Source organism: Molossus molossus, unplaced genomic scaffold (assembly GCF_014108415.1).
Source record: "Molossus molossus isolate mMolMol1 unplaced genomic scaffold, mMolMol1.p scaffold_m16_p_2, whole genome shotgun sequence".
Taxonomy (NCBI): domain Eukaryota; kingdom Metazoa; phylum Chordata; class Mammalia; order Chiroptera; family Molossidae; genus Molossus; species Molossus molossus.
In genome coordinates, this window is record NW_023425355.1 from 66826848 (window position 1) to 66852587 (window position 25740).

General features: G+C 38.0%; 1 protein-coding gene across 1 annotated transcript; it reads right to left on the minus strand.

Annotated features, from left to right (window-relative positions):
• Positions 1 to 9950: 9950 nt before the first annotated feature.
• USP26 (ubiquitin specific peptidase 26) lies at positions 9951 to 25584 on the minus strand. The gene is given in 5 exon segments (XM_036270075.1): positions 9951 to 10165; positions 10168 to 10239; positions 10242 to 10322; positions 10325 to 10599; positions 25460 to 25584. Coding segments are annotated over 5 exon segments (768 nt in total).
• Between the last annotated feature and the right edge of the window lie 156 nt (positions 25585 to 25740).

Genomic DNA, 25740 nt, shown 5'->3' on the forward strand with positions numbered 1-25740 from the left:
TAAAAATTATATGATCATATCAATGGATGCTGAAAAGGTATTTGACAATAGACAGTATCCATTTTTAATAAAAACTCTAAGAAAAGTGAAAATAGAGGAACATGCTTCAACATAATAAAGGCCATATATCATAAACTTATCGCCAACACCATACTCAAAGGGCAAAAATAAAAACATTTCCCTTAAGAACAGGAAAAGGTCATGGATGTCCATTTTCAGAACTTTCCTTCAACATATACCAAAAGTCTTAGTCAGAGCAATCAAACAAGAAATAAAAAAAGTCATCTAAATTGGAAAGGAGGAAGTGAAACTGTCACTATTCGAAGGTGACATGATATTGTACATAGAAAACCCTAAAGACTCCACCAAAAAACTAGAAGATCTAAAAATGAAATGAATTTGGTAATGTTGCAGGATACAAAATGAACATCCAGAAATTGATGGTATTTATACATCAATAATGTATAATCAGAAAGAGAAACTAAAAAGAAAACAAAAACAATCCCATTTATCAATGCAACAATAATAATTGAGATATATAGGAATAAATTTAACCAAGGAGGTAAAATATCTGCTCTCAGAAAAGCACATGACTTTGAAAACAGAAATCGAGGAAGATATAAAAAAGTGGAAGCATGTACCATGATTATGGATTGGAAGAATCAACATTATTAAAATGTCTATACCAGCCAAATCAATATACAGATTCAATTCAATTCCTATTAAAATGCCAATGATATATTTCACAGAACTGGAACAAATACTCCAAAATTTTATAAGGAACTTAAAAGAACCCCAAATAGCCACAGCAATCTTCAAAAAGAAGAACAAAGTCGGAGGGATCACAGTATCAGATAACAGGATATACTACAAAGCCACTGTGATCAAAACAGATTAATACTGGCACAAGAACAGGCACATAGATCAATGGAACAGAACAAGGAACCCAGAAATTGACCCAAGACAGTATATGCAATTAATATTTAACAAAGGAGGCAAGAGCATACATTAGAGTAAAGAAAATATGTTCAATAAATGGTGTTGGGAAAATTAGACAGGTACATGCAAAAAAATGAAACTAGACCACCAACTTACAAATCAAAATGGATAGAAGACTTAAATATAGGAACATGTAGCAAGCAAAATCTCAGACATCACACATAGCAAAATTTTCACCAATAAATTACCAAGGGCAAGAGAAACAAACAAACAAAAATTTATAAGTGGGACTACCTCAAACTGAAAAGCATCTGTACAGAGAAAAAAAAAAAACAAGCATTAAAATGAAAAGGGTACCCACTGTGTGGAAGAACATATTTGCCAATGATACAGCAGATAAGTAGTTAATTTCCAAAATATATAGAGTACTCATACAACTCAACAAAAGGAAGACAAACACTCCAATGAAAAAATGGGCAGAGGACCTGAATAGACACCCCTCCAAAAAGGACATACAGATGGCCAAGAGACATATGAAAAAAAAATGCTCAACTTCACTTATCATCAGAGAAATGCATATTAAAAGGACTATGAGGTACCACCTCACACTTGCCAGAATGTTTGCCATCAACAAATCACAAAACAACAATTGCTGGCGAAGATGTGGAGAAAAGGGGACACCAGTACACTGCTGGTGCGAATGCAGACTGGAGCAGCCACTATGGAAAACAATATGGGGTTTCCTCAAAAAATTAAAAATGGAACTGCCATTTGACCCGGTGATCCCACTTCTAGGAATATACTCCAAGAAGTCTGAAACACCAATCAGAAAGGATATATGCACCTCTATGTTCATAGCAGCACTATTTACAATAGCTATGATCTAGAAACAGCCCAAGTGTCCATCAGTATATGAGTGGATAAAATAGCTATGGTACATTTATGCAGTGGAATACTATGCAGCTATAAGAACGAAAGATCTCTTACCCTTTGAAATGACATGGAGGGACCTGGAGAGTATTATGCTAAGCAAAATAAGCCAGTCAGAGAAAGACAAGTGTCACATGACCATAATTATTTGTGGAATATAATGAACAAAATAACCTGACAAACAAAATAGATCCAGAGACATGGAAGTAGATAACAGACTGACAAACCTCAGAGGAAAGGGGTTTAGGGAGGCAGAAAGAGATAAACAAAAGATTTTATATGCGTATATGCATAATCAACGGACATAGACAACGAATGGTGTGGTGAAGTGGGAGGCAGGAGAGGGGCAAAAACTGAGGGACATCTGATAATTTCAACAATAAAGGAAAAAGGACTATTAACTAAAGACTAGAAACCTAAAAAAGAAAAAAAATTGTAACCATGTGGGTTGATGGATGTATTGGTAATCATTTTGTAATGTATACATGTATCAATACATATATCATATGTTAATATATCAATGACATCAGAATTTCATTATTTTGTACACCTTAAACTTTTATAATGTTGTATGCCGATTATATCCAAATAAAGCAAGAGGTTTATAAAGAAAAAAATAATAAAGCACATTTGTAAAAGTATTTTTTGTATTTCTTACAGCTACCTGGAATGAGTGTCCAGTCATCAACTCTCTGTTATTTTAGCTTTAAGTTATACTTTTCCCACCAGTAAATAAAATTTAATTAATATGATTTTCCCACATGCTTCTCTCAAATATGATGGTCTCACAATGACACACTCTGTTCTGGTATGCAATGTGGTAAAGTACAGTGGTGTTGCTTCTTGCAAAACAGCACAGTCCTCAGGAGGAGACAGAAGAGGGGGGAAGGAAGTGGGGAATGGAAGAGATGGGGGAAAGAGGAGAGGAGGAAAAAGTGGAGGCGGAGCAAGAAGAGGGGAAAAAAGGAGGAGAAAGTAGGGAACATGAAAGAAGAAAAACAGAAGAGGACAAGGAAGAGTGTGGTAGAAAATTCTTGAGTTTAGAGCAGTCCTGATATTGAACTTTGAATGGACCTGCATGAAATGCAAAAGCAAATGAGTAATTAATTATCCAAAAGAGATTAAATTTTAAGCCAGAGATACTGAGACGTCTTAAGGAGCCAAGGCTTAGAAATTTCCTCCATCAGTGGAAATGTGGGCTTACAAGTAGGCTGAAATCAGTTACAGAGAAATAAAGAAAGTTACATTTCTGGCCAGATGAAAAAAATGAAATTAAATTACAAATCTGCTAGAAGTTTCTAACTCCCACAAAATGTTCAAGTGGCTTCAAAATAGTTGCATGTCCTATGGGAGGTTCCTCTCAATCTATAGCTAAATTCTATGGAATAGTAATTTCATAATCATTATCAGCTATTACATGAAAAGCAGTGCCCCATAGTCAAATTAATGTAGAACAGAACATGAGTTAGAGAAAATAGAGATGTATTTGAAATGGCAGGACTTCTTAGACTCTTTAGTGCTGACGGGCATTATACATTTCCCATAGAGGGATATAGCAAATTATAACGAGTTTCCCAATCATATTTGTCAGGGAGTGCTTTGTTCAAAAAAATGCTTATTAATAGCTCACTGATTTAGTGTTCCCTGAAAGAGTTTGCGAAACATAGTTCAATAATTTAACGTGCTTTCTATGGTATCTGGACCAAGGATACAGCAAAGAAAAGATGAGGGTTGCTAAAAGGTGGGTAGAGAAACTCCAATGACAAACTTTTTTTCTTCTTAAGTTTGCCTTGATTGGCCTTGGAATGGTCATGGTAAAAACCCAATTCTTGGTTTCTCTGAGGATAGTGGACAAACCTCTGGGCCCCACATAAGTACAGCCTCTTTCCAAGACTCCTTAGTATGTCTACTACTTATGAACAAGGATTGTGCTGGGTCTAGCCCAACAGATCTAGAAGGAATTCAGAGGGCGAACAGATGGGCTTTCCAAATCACCAGGGGACCACAGTCATTTATATGATGCCCAGGGACTGCAGCCTGAATTTGTTACAGTTCCTAGGCAATTTATCAATAACCAGTGATTCATGGGACTGTGGACAAGGGAAAAACAACCAATGAAAATAGCAGCCCTGGACAGTGCATCCTTCCTTAAACCAAAAGGTCACTAATTTGATTCCCAGTCAGTGCACATACCTAGGTTGCCGGTTTGTTCTCCAGATGGGGCATGTTCGAGAGGCAAACAATTGATATTTCTCTCTCTCTCCCCCTCCCTTTCTCTGTCTCTAATATCAATAAAAAGATATCCTTGGGTGAAAATTTAAAAAGAAAGGAAGGAAGGAAGAAAGAAAGAAAGGAAGGGAGGGAGGGAGGGAGGAAACAGGAAGGAAGGAAGGAAGGAAGGAAGGAAGGAAGGAAGGAAGGAAGGAAGGAAGGAAGGAAGGAAGCAAGGAAGGGAGGAAGGAAAAGAAAGAAAGACAAAGAAAGGATTTGTCAATTCAGCTGTTAAGAAACATGATTGTTGGACTATTTCACTTTATTTTTACCATAAGAATGGTGGCCAGGTTCAAGAATTTCGACAGAGTTTTATATGTTGACTGAGAGAGAAAAAAACAGAAGAGTCCTGCCATTTTACACTTTCATGACCTTAAATTACCTATATATTATCTGGAAAGTGACATTTCCTCCAAAGCCCTTTTATTGTGCCATTTCAAGGATTTGGAATCTCAAGATTTCCTGGAAGATCTAAGTTGCTTCAAAGGATAGGAAGTTTAGTAATGGAATGTTAGATTAGTTAAATATAATCTTTCTGTCTTACTTCTGATGCTTGGATGTTTTCCATGTAGTTGTCTTGGACATTTAATTGAAAACACCATATTTTAACTAAACAGCCCATTTGAGTCCTTGGTGGTCACGTAAGACCTACTTTGTTGCCATCTGGCGTTCGTCCTAAACTAAGATTATATAATAAATGTATGGTCCAGCTCTGTGTGTTGCAGTCATCTATTGATCTTATGGTTCTTGGGAAAATGGCATCTTATTATGTTTTTTTTTTATTTTTTTTTGAGATATGGTAGAAAGCTTTATTTTTGTGGAATTACATTTCTGGGTTTCTAAAGTCCCATTTCTCTTAATCCAGTCATAGAAGAAGTATACCTGGGATTTCAGTAGAGCTAGAAGAAAAGCCAGTGTCCAGGGTTTCCTTTTCATGTTGGAGCCAGGTCCAGTGTAGCATGAGGTTAGCTGCAGTCCATTAGTCCATTGTGTGTGGGGTCCACATGGCTGTGGGCCATGTGGGCAAATCCAGGAGAGTATGCCCCAAGCAATAAGAGTCCCAAGGGTCACCAAAGCACAAGAGTACAAGAGAGTGAATTTATTTGTTCAAGGGATCAGATTTCTGTGTACTTGCAGTGGCCATGCCCATTCTGGCCAACCACTTGTTCCCAGGAGTGACTGAGAGCAAGTATCTTCCCCAATCATCCAAACTTCACTGTTCATGTGTCTATCTTCCCTTTGTGCAGTCCTCTTCCCCCTGTTTTGCAGGGGACATGCCTATAATATCTGGCCTTTCCTTTGCTTCTTTCTTAGTATTAATGATTAGCTAATTACAACAGTATCATTCCCCCCGAGAGAAAAGGAATCTTTTTGTATGCTTACAAAGGAGAAATGGATGAAGGTCTCCATCTTCTTGTAATATTGCAATAAATATGTATGGGGCCAGGTATGAAACATCAAGATGACCAATCTCTAAAGTACATGATTGTCTAACAACCATGCTGTACACCTAAAACTACTACAGAATAATATTGAATGTAAAATGTAACCGAAAAATAAAAAAATATATAAACATACTCATATTAATTAATAATGCAGACAAAAATAGTAATTTAGTATAATGCATATTGTATATGCTTTATTTCCTTTAATCTTAATCAAATAACTAATTATATGAATCAGTAGTTATTCTTTCAGTGTAACTGACTGATAAAATGTCATAGTGCTATTAAGTGCATACATTCTTTATCACTCATATTGGCTTTTGAAAGATAGTGGTTCATATTTGCTGATGATACAATTTATTAATTCTATTACCTGAGCTAAGATTCCATTTATGGCCTGCTTGAAATAATTCAATAATCTCTCCAGGGATCTGAAAACTCAGGTTGTGAAACAATAATTTAATTTAGAAATTTCTGCATGTTCTTATTTCAAGTATCCTGGTTTAATTAAACCATTTTTATCTCTTAGCTACAGATTCATTTTTGTCATAAGTTGCCTCTTCTTATGTAAGTGGGCAGAAACTACTGTTTTAATGGGCCTAAAATACCTGGTTTTTCTTAGACACATTTTCCTTCCAGGCATGGCTCTTAAAATATAAAGACTCCTTCAAAGCCTAGTTCAAACTCTACCTTCTCCATCTAGTCCTCCCTGATAACACGTTTCCTAAATATCTCTGTGACACTTCTTAAAAACAAGGGCTGAGCTATAAACTTCTTTTAATTTCCCACCCTCACATTATAACATTATCTAGTATACATTAATTGTGCAATAATCATCCTTTGAATTTACTATTCAATAGTGACAATGATATGGGAAACCTGAGTGATTAATTTCAAGGAAACAATTGAAGAGGAATCTAATGAATTATAATATTAATAGTATCTAAATGAAGTTGCTACTTTTAAAAAAATGTAATTTTTAGAGGTGCTTTAATTTTAAAAGAATCTCTAAGTATCCCCTGAGGATTAAAATACTATTCTGTGTCTTGGTCATTAATTAAATGATAATTTACAATATTTTATTCTGTTATGGTTATAGTGTTTTTTGTTGTTGTTGTTGTTGTTGTTGTTTTTTAATCTGGGAGGGGAATCTATCAACACCTAATATAATACAACCTGTTATTACTTGGAGAAGCTTCAATGTCTGACTTTACAACCTTCATTCTAAAATTATTTTTTCTTGTAGCTTCTAGGCTCAAATTACTCATGTCCGAGACCTACTTTAGTATTCATCTACAAAAATGAAAGTTTAAAAAAGTGAAGAGATGGTGCGATCCTACTGCTAATCAGTAATGTCAGTAAATTGTGCCCTGATACTACTCTTACTCTCTTTTTTAAAATAACACAGGCCTAGCACATTTAATTAAGAAAACCGTTTTTGCCTCACTAAAATTTTTTCATTGCCTGTTTTCCAAGCTCAAACTTAGTCTGTCATTTTTAATTTTGTGTTCTTTTTTAAAAATTATTTTTATTAATTTGTTTTTGTTATAGATGTTTCTCCTTTTTCAGCCATTGACACCCTCTTCCCCATCCCCCCCACCCCATCTCCAGCATTGTTGTCTATGTCCACTGGTCATACATACATGCATATAAGTTCTATGGTTTATCTCTTCCCCCACAATACCCCCTCTTCCCAGGTTTGTCACTCTGTACCCTCTCTCTATGTCTCTAGGTCAATTTTGTTCAAAAGTTTGTTTAGTTCATTATATTCCACAAATAAGTGAGATCATAAGCTATTTGTCTTTCTCTGCTTGGCTTGTTTCGCTTAGAAAAATACTCTCCAGGTTCCTCCATGTCATCTCAAAGGATAAGAGACCTTTCTTTCTTACAGCTGCATAGTACTCCATTGTGTATATGTACCACTGTTTTTTTTATCCATTCGTCTACTGATGGACACTTTGGCTGTTTCCAGATCTTATGTATTGTAAATAGTGCTGCGATAAACATGGGGGTACACATATTCTTTCTTATTGGTGTTTCAGGCTTATTAGGGTGTGTTCCTAGAAGTGGGATCACTGAGTCAAATGGCAGCTAAATTTTTAACTTTTTGAGGTAACACCATATTGTTTTCCATAGTGGATGCACCAGTCTGCATTCCCACCAGCAGTGTACTAGATTTCTCTTTTCTCCAAATCCTCGCCAGCAATGGTTGTTTGATTAGTTGATGGTGGCCATTCTGACAAGTGTGAGGTGATACCTCATTGTTGTTTTAATTTGCATCTCTCTGATGTTTAGTGATGTGGAGCATTTTTTCATATGTATCTGGCCATTTGTACGTCCTGTTGGCAGAGGTGTCTCTGTAGGTCCTCTGCCCATTTTTTGATTGGTTTCTTTGTCTTCCTTTTGTTGAGTCATATGAGTACACTATATATTTTGGCAATTATCCCCTTATCTCATGTATTATTGGCAATTATGGTCTCCCATATAGTGAGTTCCCTTTCCATTTTGATGATTGTATCTTTTGCTGTGCAGAAGCTTTTGAGTTTGTTGTAGTCCGATGTGTTCATTTTCTCCTTTGTTTCTGTTGCTTTAGGTGATGTATCAGTGAAAATTCTGCTGCGTATGATGTCTGAAATTTTGTTGCCTACAGTTTCTTCTAGGATTTTTATGGATTCATGAGTCACATTTAAGCCTTTTATCCATTTTGAGTTTATTCTTGTGTAGGGTGTAAGTTGATGGATTAATAAAGACTATACCCCATAAACAAGGGGGGATACCCATGTTGGAAATCCTATCCCTCAGTATGATGTGAAATAGTCCCTTAGTACAATTAATTTGTTCATAGCAAATGTATAGAGTGTTACAGCTTCACTACCTAAAAAGCAGGGAAAGGCTTGCCTAGCCAGTGTGGCTCAGCGGTTGAACATCGACCCGTGCACCAAGAGGTCACTGGTTTGATTCCTCGTCAGGGCACATACCCAGGTTGTGGGCCCGATCCCCAGTGGGGGGCATGCAGGAGGCAGCAAATAGATATTCTCTCTCATCAATGTTTCTATCTCTCTCTCCCTCTCCCTTCCTTTCTCTCTAAAATCAATAAAGGAAAATCATTATTTAAAAATGCAGGGAAAGGCTTAATATCAGAATTACTAAATCCATGAATCACTGGGAGCTGCAACAGAATATGGCCAACCCAGGATCCCTGAGGCTTTTACCCAGAAGCAGATCATACTCAGGTGCAAATTTTTGACATTGTATCAAATCTATAACAAGTAAGACTTTTAAATCTTAGAAATCCATTTTAAAGTATATCTTGCTTACACATTGAAGGAATAAGGCCACTATTCTATAAGGTACAGAGAAGCAAGATAAATATTGATCTAGTCTTCTAGTGTTAAATGAACAGGATTGTTCAAGGCTTCAATTAAAGTTCTAGCAATCAATGTTTATTTGAGGCAATGTAAGCATCCCTCTAGAAAGACCAAAATAGCAAAGTGGGCTCAGATCACCAAGAACAAATAGGAAAATTTGTCCACTTCTTGAGGGCAGATCAGCTTCTCCATCCCCAAATTTTAAGCTTGATGGTATATAGCCTCTTTGCCATAGGGGAAAAGGAAGACTTTAACAAAGGATTTGGAGACTTGACTTGGTGTTCAGTTTCATCTATATATGCCCAAGAGGATTCATAATTTTCCTTCTTTGTTTACTATTTATTGCAAGGACCTCAACAACTGTTTTGTTTTGTTTTGCCAGGATTCCAGATACTGTTTTTCCATCAAATTGCTGAATATGATCAACATAAGAGAAATGTGTGTGTGTGTTTTGATACGAACAAGTTTACAAAGGAAAGACATACATGAATATAAGAAACAAAAAATGCAATCAATCACCATTACAAAATATAAACATTTCAAATATACAAAAGCAAAGTACATGAAGATATCTACACACTAAAGTAGTGATCTACTTTCTCAAGCATCAGAATTAACAGGAAATTGCTATCCATCCCCCAGTTTCTGAATAAGTAGGTCTGTGGTGAAATCCAAGAATTTACATTTTAGCAAGGTCCTCCAAGCTCTTGATGCTGTAGATTCAAGGACTGCATTTGGAATCCACTGCATTAGAGTATGGAAAGCACAGTTCTAATCTACTAGCAGAAAAGGATGCTTATCAGCCAGAAATATGAGACCAAGATGTCTATATCAGGGTTAGAATGTAGATTTCCCATAAGTGTTTCTGCTTGAACTTTATTCCTGGAAGCTAATTGCCTCTTTATCTTTAGCAAAAGTTCAGCGTTTTCCTTCCTTGGAAGAAGTGGTAGCTAGTGAGGTAGTCAAGCAGATTAGTGCAACAAGGAGTCTGTTCCTCTTATTCTTTCTGACAGTTTTTCCCTACCTTTGTGCTGTGAAGCTGGGAGTTCTCTTCCCTACCCACTAGCTCTTCAAAAATCGTATTGTGCATGTAAAAGAAGATGTGTCCAGTGAAAAGCCTATCCTCCTGCATCAGAGCCCCCTGGGCACTTGATACCTGCATATTATTATAAGTGAACCAGACTTGCCTCTCAAAGCCATAGACATCACTATATAATGACCTGAATCTGGGGTATTCCCAAGATGGCTTACAACACCAAATAGTCAATAGACGTAACAATCTCTCATCTAAAATTTCTGCTTGGTTTCTTGGCTTTAACTTCTGTCTTCTTCCTACCTAAAAAGTCTTTGTGTTTAAGGTTTTTATTGGTGTACCTACAGAAATCAAATTGGACTCCTGGACATTTAATTCTGTAGGTCTTTTAATGTTCTTTGTACACCACTGGGCATCTGGTTTCTGAAGGCTTTGAAGCAGTGCCAGTCAAAGGAATTGTTTATAGATTATCATTTTTTCACACTGCTTAGTCTGCCCAGCTCAATTATTTGAGAACTCTTCTGAAATTTTGTTTATTTTATCTTCATAAAAATCTTTAGTAGTCTCAGTGACACTATCAACAACTTCAAACATATTGGTTTTCTCATATTTTGGCTTTTTTGTTTTTTACCTGTTTGCAGATTTATTTATTAGATGTAGACAATAATAACTTAATTTTATATAGCACTTAACATTGGACAAAGTACCTATCTCATATTGATTCAGCTACTAAGTTCATGACATGAGGTTAGCAGATGTCTTCAATTTTCAGAAGAAGAAATTAAAGCTCAGACTAGTTAAAAAGCCTAGTGATGAGTATACAGCAGCAACAACACTGGAACCTCAATCTCTGAAATCCTAATCCATTGTTTTTTAGTCATCAGTGTGTTAAATTATTATTTTTAAGTAAGGGTTCCAGGAATTACATTTTATTTTTTTTAATTATTTTTATTAATTTGTTTTTGTTACAGATGTTTCTCCTTTTTACCCCATTGACACCCTCCTACCCATCCCCCCACCCCATCCCCAGCTTTGTTGTATATGTCCATTGGCTACGCATACATGAATATAAGTTCTGTGGTTTATCTCTTCCCCCCCAACACACCCTCTTCTGAGGTTTGTCAGGCTGCACCCTACCCCTATATCTCTAGGTCAATTTTCTTCATTAGTTTGTTTAGTTCACTATATTCCACAAATAAGTGACATCATGTGATATTTGTCTTTCTCTGCTTGGCTTGCTTCACTTAGCATAATACTCACCAGGTCCCTCCATGCTGTTTCAAAGAATAAGAAATCTTTCTTTCTTACAGCTACATAGTATTCCATTGTGTACATGTACCATAGCTTTTTTACACATTCATCTGTTCATGGACACTAGAGTTGTTCCCATATCTTCTCAATTGTAAATGGTGATGCTATGAACATAGGGGTACATATATACTTTCTGATTGGTATTTCAGACTTCTTAGGGTATATTCCTAGAAGTAGGATCACTGGGTCGAATGGTAGTTCAATTTTTAACTTTTTGAGGTAATACCACCATGTTTTCCATAGTGGCTGCACCAGTCTGCATTCCCACCAACAGTGTACTAGAGTACCTTTTTCTCCACACTCTCACCAACACTTCTTGTTTGATTATTTGTTGATAGTAGCCATTCTGAAAGGTGTGAAGTGATACCTCCTTGTTGTTTTAACTTTCATCTCTCTGATGAAAACTAATGTTGAGCATTTTTTCATATGTCTCTTGGCCATTTGTATGTCTTGTTTCAAGAGGTGTCTCTTTAGGTACTCTGCCAATTTTTTAATTGGGTTCTTTGACTTTCTTCTGTTGAGTTATATGAGTACCCTATATATTTTGAAAATTAACCTCTTATCTGATACATCATGGGCAATTATGTTCTCCCATGTAGTGGGATCCCTTATCATTTTGATGGTTGTTTCTTTTGCAGTGCAGAAGCTTTTAAGTTTGATGTAGTCCCATGTGTTCATTTTCTCCTTTGTTTCTGTTGCCTTAGGTGATGTGTCAGTGAAAATTATGCTGTGTGTGATGTCTGAAATATTGTTGCCTGTATTTTCCTCTAGGATTTTTATGGATTCATGAGTCATATTTAAGTCTTTTATCCATTTTGAGATTATTCTTGTGTATGGTGTAAATTGATGGTCTACTTTCATTGTTTTGCATGTAGCTGTCCAATTTTCCCAACACCATTTATTAAAGAAGCTGTCTTTACTCCACTGTATGCTCTTGCCTCCTTTGTCAAATATTAATGAAGCATAATGTCTTGGATCAATTTCTGGGTTCTCTATTCTGTTCCATTGGTCTATTTGCATGTTCTTGTGCCAGTACCAGGCTGTTTTGATTATAGTGGCTTTGTAGTATAACCTGAAATCTGGTAATGTAGTCCCTCCAACTTTGTACTTCTTTTTCAATATTGCTGTGGCTATTCGGGGTCTTTTTTGGTCCCATATGAAGTTTTGAAATATTTGTTCTAGTTCTGTGAAGTATGCTGTTGGTATTTTGATGGAGATTGCATTGAATCTATAGATTGCTTTGGGTAGTATGGACATTTTAGTGATGGTAATTCTTCCAATCCATGAAGAAGGTATGTGCTTTCACTTTTTAGTATCTTCCTTTATTTCTTTTTTCAATGACCTGTAGTTTTCTGCAAATAGGTCCTTTATTTCTTTGGTTAAGTTTATTCCTAGGTATCTTAATTTGTCTGCCACATGGTAAATGGGATTGTTTTATTAGTTTCTCTTTCTGTGAGTTCATCATTGGTGTATAAGAATGCCATTGATTTCTTGACGTTAATTTTGTATCCTGCTACTTTGCCAAATTCATTGATTAAGTCTAGTAAATTTTTTATGAAGTCTTTGGGGTTTTTTTATGTATAATATCATGTCAGCTGCAAATAATGACAGTTTCACTTCCTCCTTTTCAATTTGGATCCCTTTTATTTTTACTTAATGTCTGATTGCTGTGGCTAAGAATTCCAGTACTATGTTAAATAAGATTGGTGATAGTAGGCATCATTGTCCTGTTCCTGTTCTTAAAAAAATTATTTTAGTTTTTGCCCATTGAGTATGATGTTGGCTGTAATACTTTCATATATGGCTTTTATTGTGTCGAGATATGATCCCTCTATTCCCAGATTGGTGAGCGTTTTTATCTGAAATGGGTGCTGGATTTTGTCAAATGCTTTTTCAGCACCTATTGATAAGATCATGTGGTTTTTATTCTTCATTTTTTTTATGTGGTGTATCACATTTATTGATTTGCGAATATTGTACCAGCCTTGCATCTCTGACATGAATCCCACTTTGTCATGTTGAATAATTTTTTGGTGTATTGCTGGATTCGATTTGCTAGTATTTTGTTCAGGATTTTGGCATCTATGTTCATTAGGAATATTCGCCTGTAGTTTTCTTTCCTTGTAGTGTCTTTTTCTGGTTTTGGTATTAGAATATGCTGGCCTCATAGAACGAGTTTGGAAGTCTTCCTTCTTCTTGAATTTTTTGAAATAATTTGAGGAGAATGGGTGTTAGTTCTTCTTTGAATGTTTGGTAAAACTCCCTGGTGAAGCCATCCAGGCCTGGGTTTTTGTTTGCTCTAAGAGTCTTAATTACATCTTCAATTTTCTTAGTTGTTAATGGTTTGTTCAAGTTTTCTATCTCTTCCCAGTTCAGTTTTGGGAGACTATGTGTTTCTAGAAATTTGTCCATTTCACTTAGATTGTTGAATTTTTTGCCATATAATTGTTCATAGCATTTGTTAACAACCCTTTGTATTTCTGTGGTGTCAGTAGTTACTTCTCCATTTTCATTTCTGATTTTGTGTATTTTGGTTCTCTCTGTGTGTCTTAGTGAGTCTAGCTAAGGGTTCATCAATTTTGTGTATCTTTTTAAAAAATGAACTCTTTGTATTATTGTTTCTTTGAATTGTTTGTTTGGTCTCTATGTCATTTATATCTGCTCAGATCTTTACTATTATTTTTTCTTCTACTTACTCTGGGGTTTTCTTATTGTTTACTTTCTAGTGCTTTAAGTTGTAGGGTTAGAAATTCAATTAGGAATTGTTCTTGTTTCTTGAGGTAGGCCTGTAGTGCTATGAACTTCCTTCTCAGGACTGCTTTCGCAGCATCCAATAGATTTCTGTGTTGTTGTGTGTATGTTTTCATTGGTTTGCAGGAAGTTTTTAATTTCTTGCTTGACCTCCTTAGTAACACATTCATTATTTAATAACATGCTATTTAGCCTCCAAGTGTTTGAATGTTTTTTTGTGTTTTTATTGTAATTGCATTCCAGTTTCATGCTACTGTGATCTGAGAAGATGCTTGATATGATTTCAATTTTCTTGAATTTGTAGAGACTTGCTTTGTGTCCTAACATGTGGTCTATCTTTGACAATGTCCCGTGTGCACTTGAGAAGAATGTATATTCAGCAGCTTTCGGGTAAAATGATCTATAAATATCAATGAAGTCTAACTGATCTAGTTTGTCTAGTAAGGAATCTCTGTCCTTGTTAATTTTTGTCTAGAAGATCTATCCAATGGTGTCAGTAGTATGTTAAAGTCACCCACTGTGATCATGGTGCTACTGATCTCTCCCTTGCAGTCCTCCAGAAGTATTTTAATATATTTTGGTGCTCCCATATTTGGTGCGTATATTTTTACCAGGATTATATCCTCTTATTGGATTGATCTTTTTAATGTTATCTAGTGACCTGTTTTGTCTCTCATTATGGCCTTTGTTTTGAAGTCTATCTTATCAGATATGAGTATTGGTGCACCAGCATTATTTTCATTTCCATTTCCTTGGAAAATTTTTTGCCATCCTTTCATTTTCATCCTGTGTGAGTTTTTTGTTGTGAGGTGGATCTGTTGTAGACAGCATATATATGGGTCATGTTGTCTTATCCAGTCAGCTACACTATGTCTTTTGATCAAAGCATTTAAGCCATTTACATTTAAGGTAATTATTGATATATAGTTATTAGTTTCCATGTTCATTTTATGCCTGTGTTGCTCGCTCTCACTCTTTCTCTCTCTCTCTTTCTCAGTTTCTACTTCTTCTTTTAACAGTCCCTTCATCATCTCTTGCAATGCTGGTTTGGTGGTGGTAAATTCTTTCAGCTTCTTTTTTAATTTGTGAAGTTTTTTATTTCTCTTTCAATTTTGAATGATAGCCTTTCTGGTTAGAGTAGTTTTGGATTCAGACCCTTGCCTTGCATTACTTTGTACACTTCATGCCACTCCATTCTGACCTGCAGCATTTCTATTGAGAAATCAACTGTCAGTCTAATGGGAGCTCCCTTGTAGGTAACTTTCTGTCTCTCTCTTGCTTTTTTTAAGATTCTTTCTTTGAGGCAATGGTGGCAGCTAGCAGTCATCTTGATTAGTTACCAGGAAGCTTTGGATGTAGGCATGCGTGTGCACACGCGCTCGCACACACACACACACACACACACATGCTCACATTTCTTGATTAAAAAAACCATTTAGGGAAGGTGGACTACCAAACACGAGCAGTGCAGAGATGTGGAGCAGAACGTTCCTGTTCTATGGACAGGAGCAGCCAGCTACAGGATAAGAGGCCCTTCAGAGCACTTCTCCTTGCCCCACAGGGAAGGTTCCACCATTTTGGAAGATCCCGGGTCTTCCCTGGGAGGAGGCAGTGGGAGAAACTAGGGTCCACCAACCTGAGTCCACCAGCGCACATGGCACCATCAGACAAGTGGAAACTCTATATCAACACAGTCCAATGCACAGTAGTGGAGCTTCCAAGGTTCTAGTGGTGGAAGCCACAGACAGCCGGGAGCCCAGCACTATCCCCCATAGTAGCAGCCTGATCAGAATCCAGATATACCCCCAACAACAGAGACTGGGGAGCAGATATCCATCCCCAAGCAACAGAACAAAAGACCACCAACTGAGACCCATCCCCAAAAACTACAACAAAAGCTGAGCAAGAGTTGAGCCCCAAGGGGCAGCAGCACTCCCCAGCTGCCAGTGGCAGGACCTGGGGCTCCACAGAGGCCTGTGTGGTCTAGTATCTTACAAGAGCAATAGGAAGCCTGAGCCCAAGAGAGACTGGTGCAATACAGCTGCCCGTCCACAGGACCTGCATGGTGCGGGGCACAAGAGAGGCCTATGTCACCCAACAGGGACTGTGCCATACAGTTACCCATGGGATCTGCGGAGTCCTAAAGTACTAGAGAGGCCTGTGTGACCCAGCAGGGACAGCCCTATCTCAATACCCACTGGGCCTATGGGATGCTGAAGCACCATAGAGGCCTATGCAACCCAGCAGCCCATAACATAGGCATAGAACCGGGACCCAAAATGGACTGTGTGATCCAGTTATCTGTGGGACCTGCAGGGTGCTGGGGCACCAGGAAGGCCCGTGAGACCCAGATTCACACAATATAGGCATAGAGGATGTGAAAAATGGAGACAGAGTAAATAGATGCTACACAGAAGATATTCTAGGGTCAAACAGGAATTACAACTAAAATAAAGACAAGTTCTTTGGAAAAAAGCAACAGAAAAGCAGCAGGATAGGACCATATAACCAGGGACACTGGTTGGATCAGCAGAGGCACGAGAGAGTGGTGTGCTGGGAGTCCATGGACAACAGCAGTTTTAGCTGTGAGCAGTGCCCTTGGGGAATATAGACTAAGCCCACTCCACAGGGCAGAGAGCCAGAATAGAGCACTAAAATAGCCACAGCCACTCACCTGAGGACTATGGCAGAGGGAGGACAGACTGGGCTGGAACTCTGTGGGGTCACCCGGAATTTGAAGGGCACTCAGAATTTTTGCTGAGTTGCAGCCACAAAGGACCTTGGCCAGTGTGCTCCTTCCCTGAGCTGTGGGGAAAAGCAGCAGCCCCTCACCTTCAGAGATTCAGACTTTCCCAGGTGAGGCAAAGAAATGCAAATTGAGTCTCATTAATAACCAACATCTATTACACCCTCTGGAAATCCTCCTAGGCAGAACACCAGGGCTACATTCCAAGGCACTGAGTAACTGAGACTACTAACCAACAGGAAAAAGCTAGAGGATAACTGAACCTTTCCTGGGCTTGCAAATCTACCCAGGAAAGTAAGACTTGACAGTGGTTTCAACGTGGGCCCACCCAGGCTCATCCAAAACCAGGAGAGGGAGCCACAAACAGCAGAAGATGAACATGCACAGTGTAAATTTGGCAGGCTCCAAAACCCACTGAGATAGCCAAAATGCTGAAACGAAGAAACAAATTCCAAATGAAAGAACAAGAAAACTCTATTGAAGATGAGATAAATGAAATGCAGCTAAGCAAATTATCAGAGGTAGAGTTCAAAGCCATGATCTTGAAGAAGCTCAACAACATGAGTAAGGACATCAGAACCATGAGTAAACATAAAGAAACATTGAAAACCAACAAAGTGGAAATGAAGAATGACATAGCAGAAATAAAGAACACATTGGAAGGACTAACCAGCATATTAGAGGAAGCTGAGGACTGGATCACTGAATTGGAAGACAGGGTAGAAAAAAATCAACCAATTAGAAAACCAAAAGGAAAAAAAAAAAATTAAAAAACAGGAAGGCAGCTTAAGAGAACTGTGTGAGAACTGGCAACCTAATAAAATTCCCATGATAGGCATTACCAAAGAGAAAGAAAATGGGCAAGGGTTAGAGAATATATTTGAAGAAATAGTGACAGAAGAGTTTCCTAACATGGTGAGTGCAGAAGGCATTCAAGTTCAAGAAGCACAGAGAGCCCCAAGTAAGAAGACGAGAAACAGGCCCACACCAAGACACATAGTAATTAAAATACCAAAAATTAAAGACAAAGAAAAGAATCTCAAAGAGAGCAAGAGAGAAGCAACAGGTTACCTACAAAGGAAACACCATTAGGCACTCTGCTGACTTCTCAACAGAAACACTAGGCCAGAAGAAAGTGGCATAAAGTAATAAAGGTCATGACAAACAAGGATCTGAATCCATGACTACTCTATCCAGAAAGGCTATCATTCAAAATAGAAGGTCAAATAAAGAGCTTTCGAGACAAAACAAAAAACAAAAAAACTAATAATAACACGCAACCAGCATTGCAAGATATGCTAAAAGAACTACTGTAATTAGTATAAGATATAGGAAGAAAAATCGAAACAAACTGAACAAAAATGGCAATCAATAAGTACATATCAGTTATCACCATAAATGTGAATGGTTTGAATACTCTGATAAAAAGACACAAAGTAGCTGATTGGATAAGAAAGTATGACTCACATATATGTTGTTACAAGAAACCCACCTCATTACAAACGACTAACATAGTTTGCAAGTGAAGGGATGGAAAAACATCTTTCAAGCAAAGAGAGAGCAAAAAAAACCTGGGGTAGCAACACTCATATTTGATAAAGTAAATTTCAAAATGAAGGCTATAACTAGAGACAAAGAAGGCCACTACATAATATTGAAAAATCTACCCAACAGGAAGAAATAACCTTGGTAAACATATAGGCACCCAATTTACGAGCACCAACATATCTTAAAAATCTCAGGAGGACTACAATTAAGAATTCAACAGCAATACAATCATAGCAGGGGAATTCAATAACCCACTGACATCACTGAATAGATCTTCTAGACAAAAAAAATAACAAGAAACACAGGCTCTAAATGAAGCATTAGATCAAATGGATTTAAAAGATATCTACAGAGAATTACACCCTAAAACTGCAGAATTTACATTCTTCTCAAGTGCACATGGGACATTCTCAAAGATAGACCACATGTTAGGACACAAACTAAGTTTCTAGAAGTTCAAGAATATTGAAATCACATCAAGCATCTTCTGAGATCACAATGGCATGAAACTAGAAATCAATTGCAACAAGAACATGCAGAGACACTTGAAAACATGGAAACTAAATAGCATGTTATTGAACAACGAATGGGTTACCATGGAGATCAAGGAAGAAATAAAAAACTTCCTGGAAACCAATTAAAATAAACACATATCAACACAAAATCTATGGGATGCTGCAAAAGCAGTTCTAAGAGGGAAGTTCATAGCACTGCAGAACTACCTCAAGAAGCAAGAAAATATTCCAAAAGATTATCTAGCCTCACAATTTAAAGAACTAGGATGCAAACAGAAAGAAAACCCGAGAGCAAGTAGAAGGAAGGAAATAGTAAAAATCAGAGCAGAAATAAATGACATGGAGACCAAAAAAAAAATTTAAAGGATCAATGAAACAAAGAGCTGGTTCTCTGAAAAAATAAACAAGGTTGATAGACCGTTACTTAGACTCACCAAGAAACAAAGAGAGAGAACCCAAATAAACAATATCAGAAATGAAAGAGGAGAAATAATAACTGACTTCACAGAGATACAAAGGATTGTTAACAACTACTATGAACAATTATAGGGCAAGAAATTCGACAATCTAAGTGAAATGGACAAATTTCTAGAAACACATAGTCTCCCAAAACTGGATCAGGAAGAGATAGAACACTGGAACACACCAATAACAACAAAATAAATTGAAGATGTAATCAAGACTCTCCCAGCAAACAAAAGCCCAGGCCCTGACAGCTTCATGGGGGAATTTTACTGAACATTCAAAGAAGAACTAATATCCATTCTCTTCAAACTATTTCAAAAAATTCAAGAAGATGAAAGCCTTCCAAATTTGTTTTATGAGGCCAGCATAACTCTAATTCCAAAACCAGAAAAAGACACTATAAAGAAAAAAAACTGCAGGCCAATAGCCCTGATAAACATAGATGCTAACATCCTGAACAAAATACTAGCAAATCAAATTTAGCAATACATCAAAAAAATTATTCACCATGACCAAGAGGGATTCATCCCAGAGATGCAAGGCTCGTACAATATTTGCAAGTCAATAAATGTGGTACTACACGTAAACAAAATTAAAAATAAAAATCATATGATCATATCAATAGACGCTGAAATAGCACTCAACAAAATCCAGCAACCATTTCTGATAAAAATGCTCAGCAATCTAAGAATAGAGGGATCATATCTCGACATAATAAAGGCCATATATGAAAGATCTACAGCCAACATTATACTCAATGGGCAAAAATTAAAAGCATTTCCCTTAAGAAAAGGAACAAGACAAGGTTACCCACGTTTGCCACTCTTATTTAACATAGTACTGGAAGTTTTAGCCATATCTATTAGACAGGGAGGAAAAATAAAATGCATCCAAATGGGAAAGGAGGAAGAGAAACTGTCATTATTAGCAGATGATATGATACTATACATAGAAAACCCCAAAAACTCCATCAAAAATTTACTAGACTTAATGAATTTGGCAAAGTAGCAGGATACAATGTTAATTTCAAAAATCGATGGCATTCCTACACACCAATGATGAACTCACAGAAAGAGAAACTAAAAAAACAATCAAATTTATCATCACGGCAAAAATATTTAAGATACTTAGGAATAAACTTAACCAAAGAAATAAAGGACCTATTCACAGAAAACTACAGATCATTGAAAAGAGAAATAAAGGAAGATATAAAAAAATTGGAAGCACATACCTTGTTCATGGATTGGAAGAATTAACATCATTAAAATGTCCATACTAAAGAGATTGAAAACTTGAACAGACCAATAACAACAGAAGAAATTGAAGATGTAATCAAGACTCTTCCAGCAAACAAAAGCCCAGGCCCGGATGGCTTCACGGGGGAGTTTTACCGAACATTCAAAGAAAAACTAATACCCATTCTCCTCAAACTATTTCAAAAATTCAAGAAGAAGGAAGACTTCCAAACTTGTTTTATGAAGCCAGCATAATTCTAATTCCAAAACCAGAAAAAGATACAACAAAGAAAGAAAACTACAGGCCAATATCCCTGATGAACATAGATGCCAAAATCCTGAACAAAATACTAGCAAATCGAATCCAGCAATACACCAAAAAAATTATCCACCATGACCAAGTGGAATTCCTCCGAGGGATGCAAGGCTGGTACAATATTCGCAAATCCATAAATGTGATACACCACATAAATAAAATGAAGAATAAAAACCACATGATAATATCAATAGATGCTGAAAAAGCCTTCGACAAAATCCAGCATCCATTTCTGATAAAAACGCTCAGCAGTGTGGGAATACAGGGATCATATCTGGACATAATAAAGGCCATATATGAAAGACCTACAGCCAACATCATACTCAATGGGCAAAAACTAAAAGCATTTCCCTTAAGAACAGGAACAAGGCAAGGATGCCCACTTTTGCCACTCCTATTTAACATAGTACTGGAAGTCTTAGCCACAGCAATCAGACAGGAAGAAAAAATAAAAGGGATACAAATTGGAAAGGAGAAAATAAAATTGTCATTATTTGCAGATGACATGATACTGTACATAGAAAACCCAAAGACTCCATCAAAAGTTTATAAGACTTAATAAATGAATTTGGCAAAGTAGCAGGATACAAAATTAATGTCAAGAAATCGATGGCATTCTTATACACCAATGATGAACTCACAGAAAGAGAAACTAAGCAAACAATCCCATTTACCATTGGGGCAAAAAAATTAAGATACCTAGGAATAAACTTAACCAAAGAAATAAAGGACCTATTCTCAGAAAACTACAGGTCATTGAAAAAAGAAATAGAGGAAGATATAAAAAAGTGGAGGCACATACCCTGTTCATGGATTGGAAGAATTAACATCATTAAAATGTCCATATTACCCAAAGCAATATATAGATTCAACGCAATCCCCATCAAAATACCAACGGCATACTTCACAGAATTAGAACAATTACTTCAAAAGTTCATATGGAACCAAAAAAGGCCTCGAATAGCCACAGCAATCTTGAAAAGGAAGAACAAAGTTGGAGGGATCATAATACCAGATTTCAGGTTATACTACAAAGCCACTATAATCAAAATAGCCTGGTACTGGCACAAGAACAGGTATATAGACCAGTGGAACAGAATAGAGAACCCAGAAATGGACCCAAGGCAATATGCTCAATTAATATTTGACAAAGGTGGAAAAAGCATACAGTGGAGTAAGGACAGCCTCTTTAATAAATGGTGCTGGGAAAATTGGATAGCTACTTGCTGAAAAATGAAACTAGACCATCAACTTACACCCTACACCAAAATAAACTCAAAATGGATAAAAGACTTAAATGTAACTCATGAATCCATAAAAATCCTAGAGTAGACTGTGGGCAACAAAATTTCAGACATCATACGCAGCAGAATTTTTACTGACACATCACCTAAGGCAATAGAAACAAAGGAGAAAATGAACACATGGGACTACATCAAACTCAAAAGCTTCTGCACAGCGAAAAATATAATCATCAAAATGGAAGAGCATAATTGCCAATGACATATCAGATAAGGGGTTAATTTCTAATATATATAGAGTGCTCATACAACTCAACAAAAGGAAGACAAAGAACCCAATTAATAATGGGCAGAGGAACTAAATAGACACTTCTCTAAAAGAACATACAAATGGCTAAGACATATATGAAGAAATGCTCAACATCACTAATCCTCAGAGATATGCAAATTAAAACAACAATGAGGTACTACCTCACACCTGTCAGAATGGCCGCCATCAACAAATCATCAAACAACAAGTGTTGGCGAGGGTGTGGAGAAAAGGGGACTCTAGTATTCTGCTGGTGGGAATGCAGACTGGTGCAGCCACTATGGAAAACAATATGGTGTTACCTCAACAAATTAAAAATTGAACTTCCATTTGACCCAGTGATCCCCCTTCTAGGAATATACCCTAAGAAGCCTGAAACACCAATCGGAAAAAATATATGTACCCCCATGATAGTAGCAGCAGTATTTACAATCGCTAAGATCTGGAAACAGCCCAAATGTCCATCAGTAGACGAGTGGATAAAAAAGCTGTGATACATATACACAGTGTAGTACTATCCAGATGTAAGAAGGAAAGATCTCTTATCGTTTGAGATGACATGGAGGAACCTGGAAAGTGTCATACTAAGCAAAACAAGCTAAGCAGAGAAAGACAAGTATATGATTTCACTTATTTGTGGAATATAATGAACATAACAGTCTGAGGAATGGAGTAGTCCCAGAGACTTGGAAGTGGGGTACAGACTGACAATCCCCAGTAGAGGGATTGGTAGGGAAGAGATAAACCACAGAAGTTATATGCATGTATGCATGAACAATTGACATGGACAACAAAGCTCGGGACAGGGCAGGGAGGGCAGGGGAGAGGGAATCAGTGGGGGGAAAAGGAGAAACCTCTGTAACAAAAATAAATTAATTAATTAAAAAGTGATTCTTTCTTTGTCTTTAATGTTTGCCTTTTTTTTTTTTTTTATCCTCACCCGAGAATATTTTTCAGTACTTTATTCAGATAGAGTGAGAGAGAGAGAGAGAGAGAGAGAGAGAGAGATCGACGTGAAAGGGACACATCGAGTGGTTGCCACCCACACGACACAAACAGGGCTGGGGACAAACTGCAACCTAAGTTACGTGCCCTTTTCGGGAACGGAATCCGGGTCTCTCCAGACCACAGGCCAACGCTCCATCCACTGTTCCAAACTGGCCAGGGCATGTTTGCCATTTTTATTATAATGTGTCTAGCTGTGGGTCTTCTCGGGTTCATCTTTCTTTGGATTCTTTGTGTTTCCTGGATTTGTGTGACTTTTTTCCCTCTCCGGTTTAGGGAACTTTTCTATCATTATTTCTTCAAAGAGCTTCTCTATTCCTTTCTTTGTATTGTCCCACAGCTCCCTTAAACTCTCCTGCTTCTTAAACTTTTTTTTTCCCCATTTGCTGTTCTATTTGGGTGTTTTTCTCTACCATGTCTTGTAAGTTGTTGATTCGTTCTTTAGCTTCTTCTAAAGTACAATTGAAAGCTTCTAAGGTATTTTTTCATAAAAGCTATGTCTGTCTTTATTTCCTCTTGATTTTTGTACATAGCTTCTACCTCTATATGCATAGCTTCTACCTCTTTCTTTTAGCTGAAGTAGTTCCCAGTGAGTTCTTCATAATTCTTATTAAGTTGCTTGTAGTTCTCACCTAGTTGTTTGAGCACCCTTAGAATTATTGCTTTGAATTTTTTATCTGACAAGTTGCTGTCTTCCATTTCCTGTAGTTCCTTTTCTGGTGATTCCTCTTTTTCTTTCCTTTGGGTGTTGTTTCTTTGTCTCTCCATTTTAGCTCTCTGGTAGTTCTAGACCCAGGGAGGGATGTTTGGATGTGTAGGCAGTTCACTGTATATCAAATAAGGCTACTGTGCCTCTCAGACTGTTCTGTTTCATGTAGCCTCTTGTCTGCTCTTGATTCTGGAGGACTGACTGCTGGGGCCTGGTACTGGTGTGTCCTAGTAGGTGCTGCAGCAGGATCGCATGGGCCCCTCTGAAGCTGTGTTCCTCTCTGGTCCCTGATGCCACCTCTAGCTGTATTGCTTAGGTTCTGTTGGAGCTGCAGTCCATGCCTGCACCATGGGCAGCTGGGTAATACAGGCCCCACTTGAGCCCCAGCTCCCGCCAGTCCTTTTGACAACTGTGTCACTTAGGCCCCACTGGAGCCCTGGCTCCCTGTCTATCTTTTGGACTGCTGTGTTGCACAGGCTTTTCTGGAGCCCCAGCTTCCTGCTAGTCCCGTGTGGCGCTGGATCACACAGGCCTCTCTGGAGCCCCCAACTCCCCACCACTCTTGTGGGCTACTGGGTCACACAGGTCCGTCTGGAGCCTTGGCTGCCCACCACTCTTTTGGGCCTCTGTGTCGCACAGGTTTATATGGAGTACCAGCTCCTCACCGCTCTTGTGGGCCTCTGGGTCACACAGGCCCCTAGGGAGCCCCAGGTCCTGCTGTTGGTGGCTGGGGAGTGCTGCTGCCCAGTGGGGCTCAGCTTCTGTTCCACCTTTGCCCTAGTTTTTGGGGATGGGTCTCAGCTGCTGGTTTGTGTTTCTGTTGGTTAAGGATGGATGTTTGCTTTCCAGCCTCTGTTCTGTGGGCATATCTTGACCCGGGTCAGGCTGCTACTGTGTGGGATGATGCTGGACTCCCAGCCATTTGTGGCTTCTGCAGCAGGCATCTTGACAGCTCTGCTACTGTGCACCGGTCAGTGTTGACACAGGGTGTCCACTGGTCCGATAGTGCCAGGTGCACTGGCGGGCTCAGGTTGCTAGGCCCTAGCTGCTCCTACCCTCTCCACACAGGGAAGACCCGGGATCTTCCAAAATGGCGAGACCTCTCCGTGGCACAGGGAGAAGCACCCTGAAGATCCGCTTACCTCAGTAGCCGGCTGCTCCCTGTCCACAGCACTCGAACCTTCTGTTCTGCGTCTCTGCAGTGTATGAGTTTGGTTGTCCACTTTCACATCCACTCACACTCTCTCACACACTAGCTCACTCTCTCATGTACTCACTCTCCCTTCGGTCCTGCCCGCTGCCATCTTCTCTCTCATATATTTTTAGTTTTGTGTTTTTAGGCACTTCTTGAAGATAAACTTCTGCAGGACATGTGTTGAGGCCATTGGTGTATTTACCTTTATCTTCACAGATCGAAGAAATGTTGGTATTTTCCAGATACCTCATTAAGTCTGGTACTAATAGCTCTTGTTCAATGGCTGTGTCATATCCTGAGCAATATGGATTCTGTTATATTCAGTTTAGAGTATTTTCTCAGGTGTTTTTGTTGCTGTTCTTTGCTTGATCCAAAATTCTGGTACTTTTGTGGTTCAGATTCTTTGA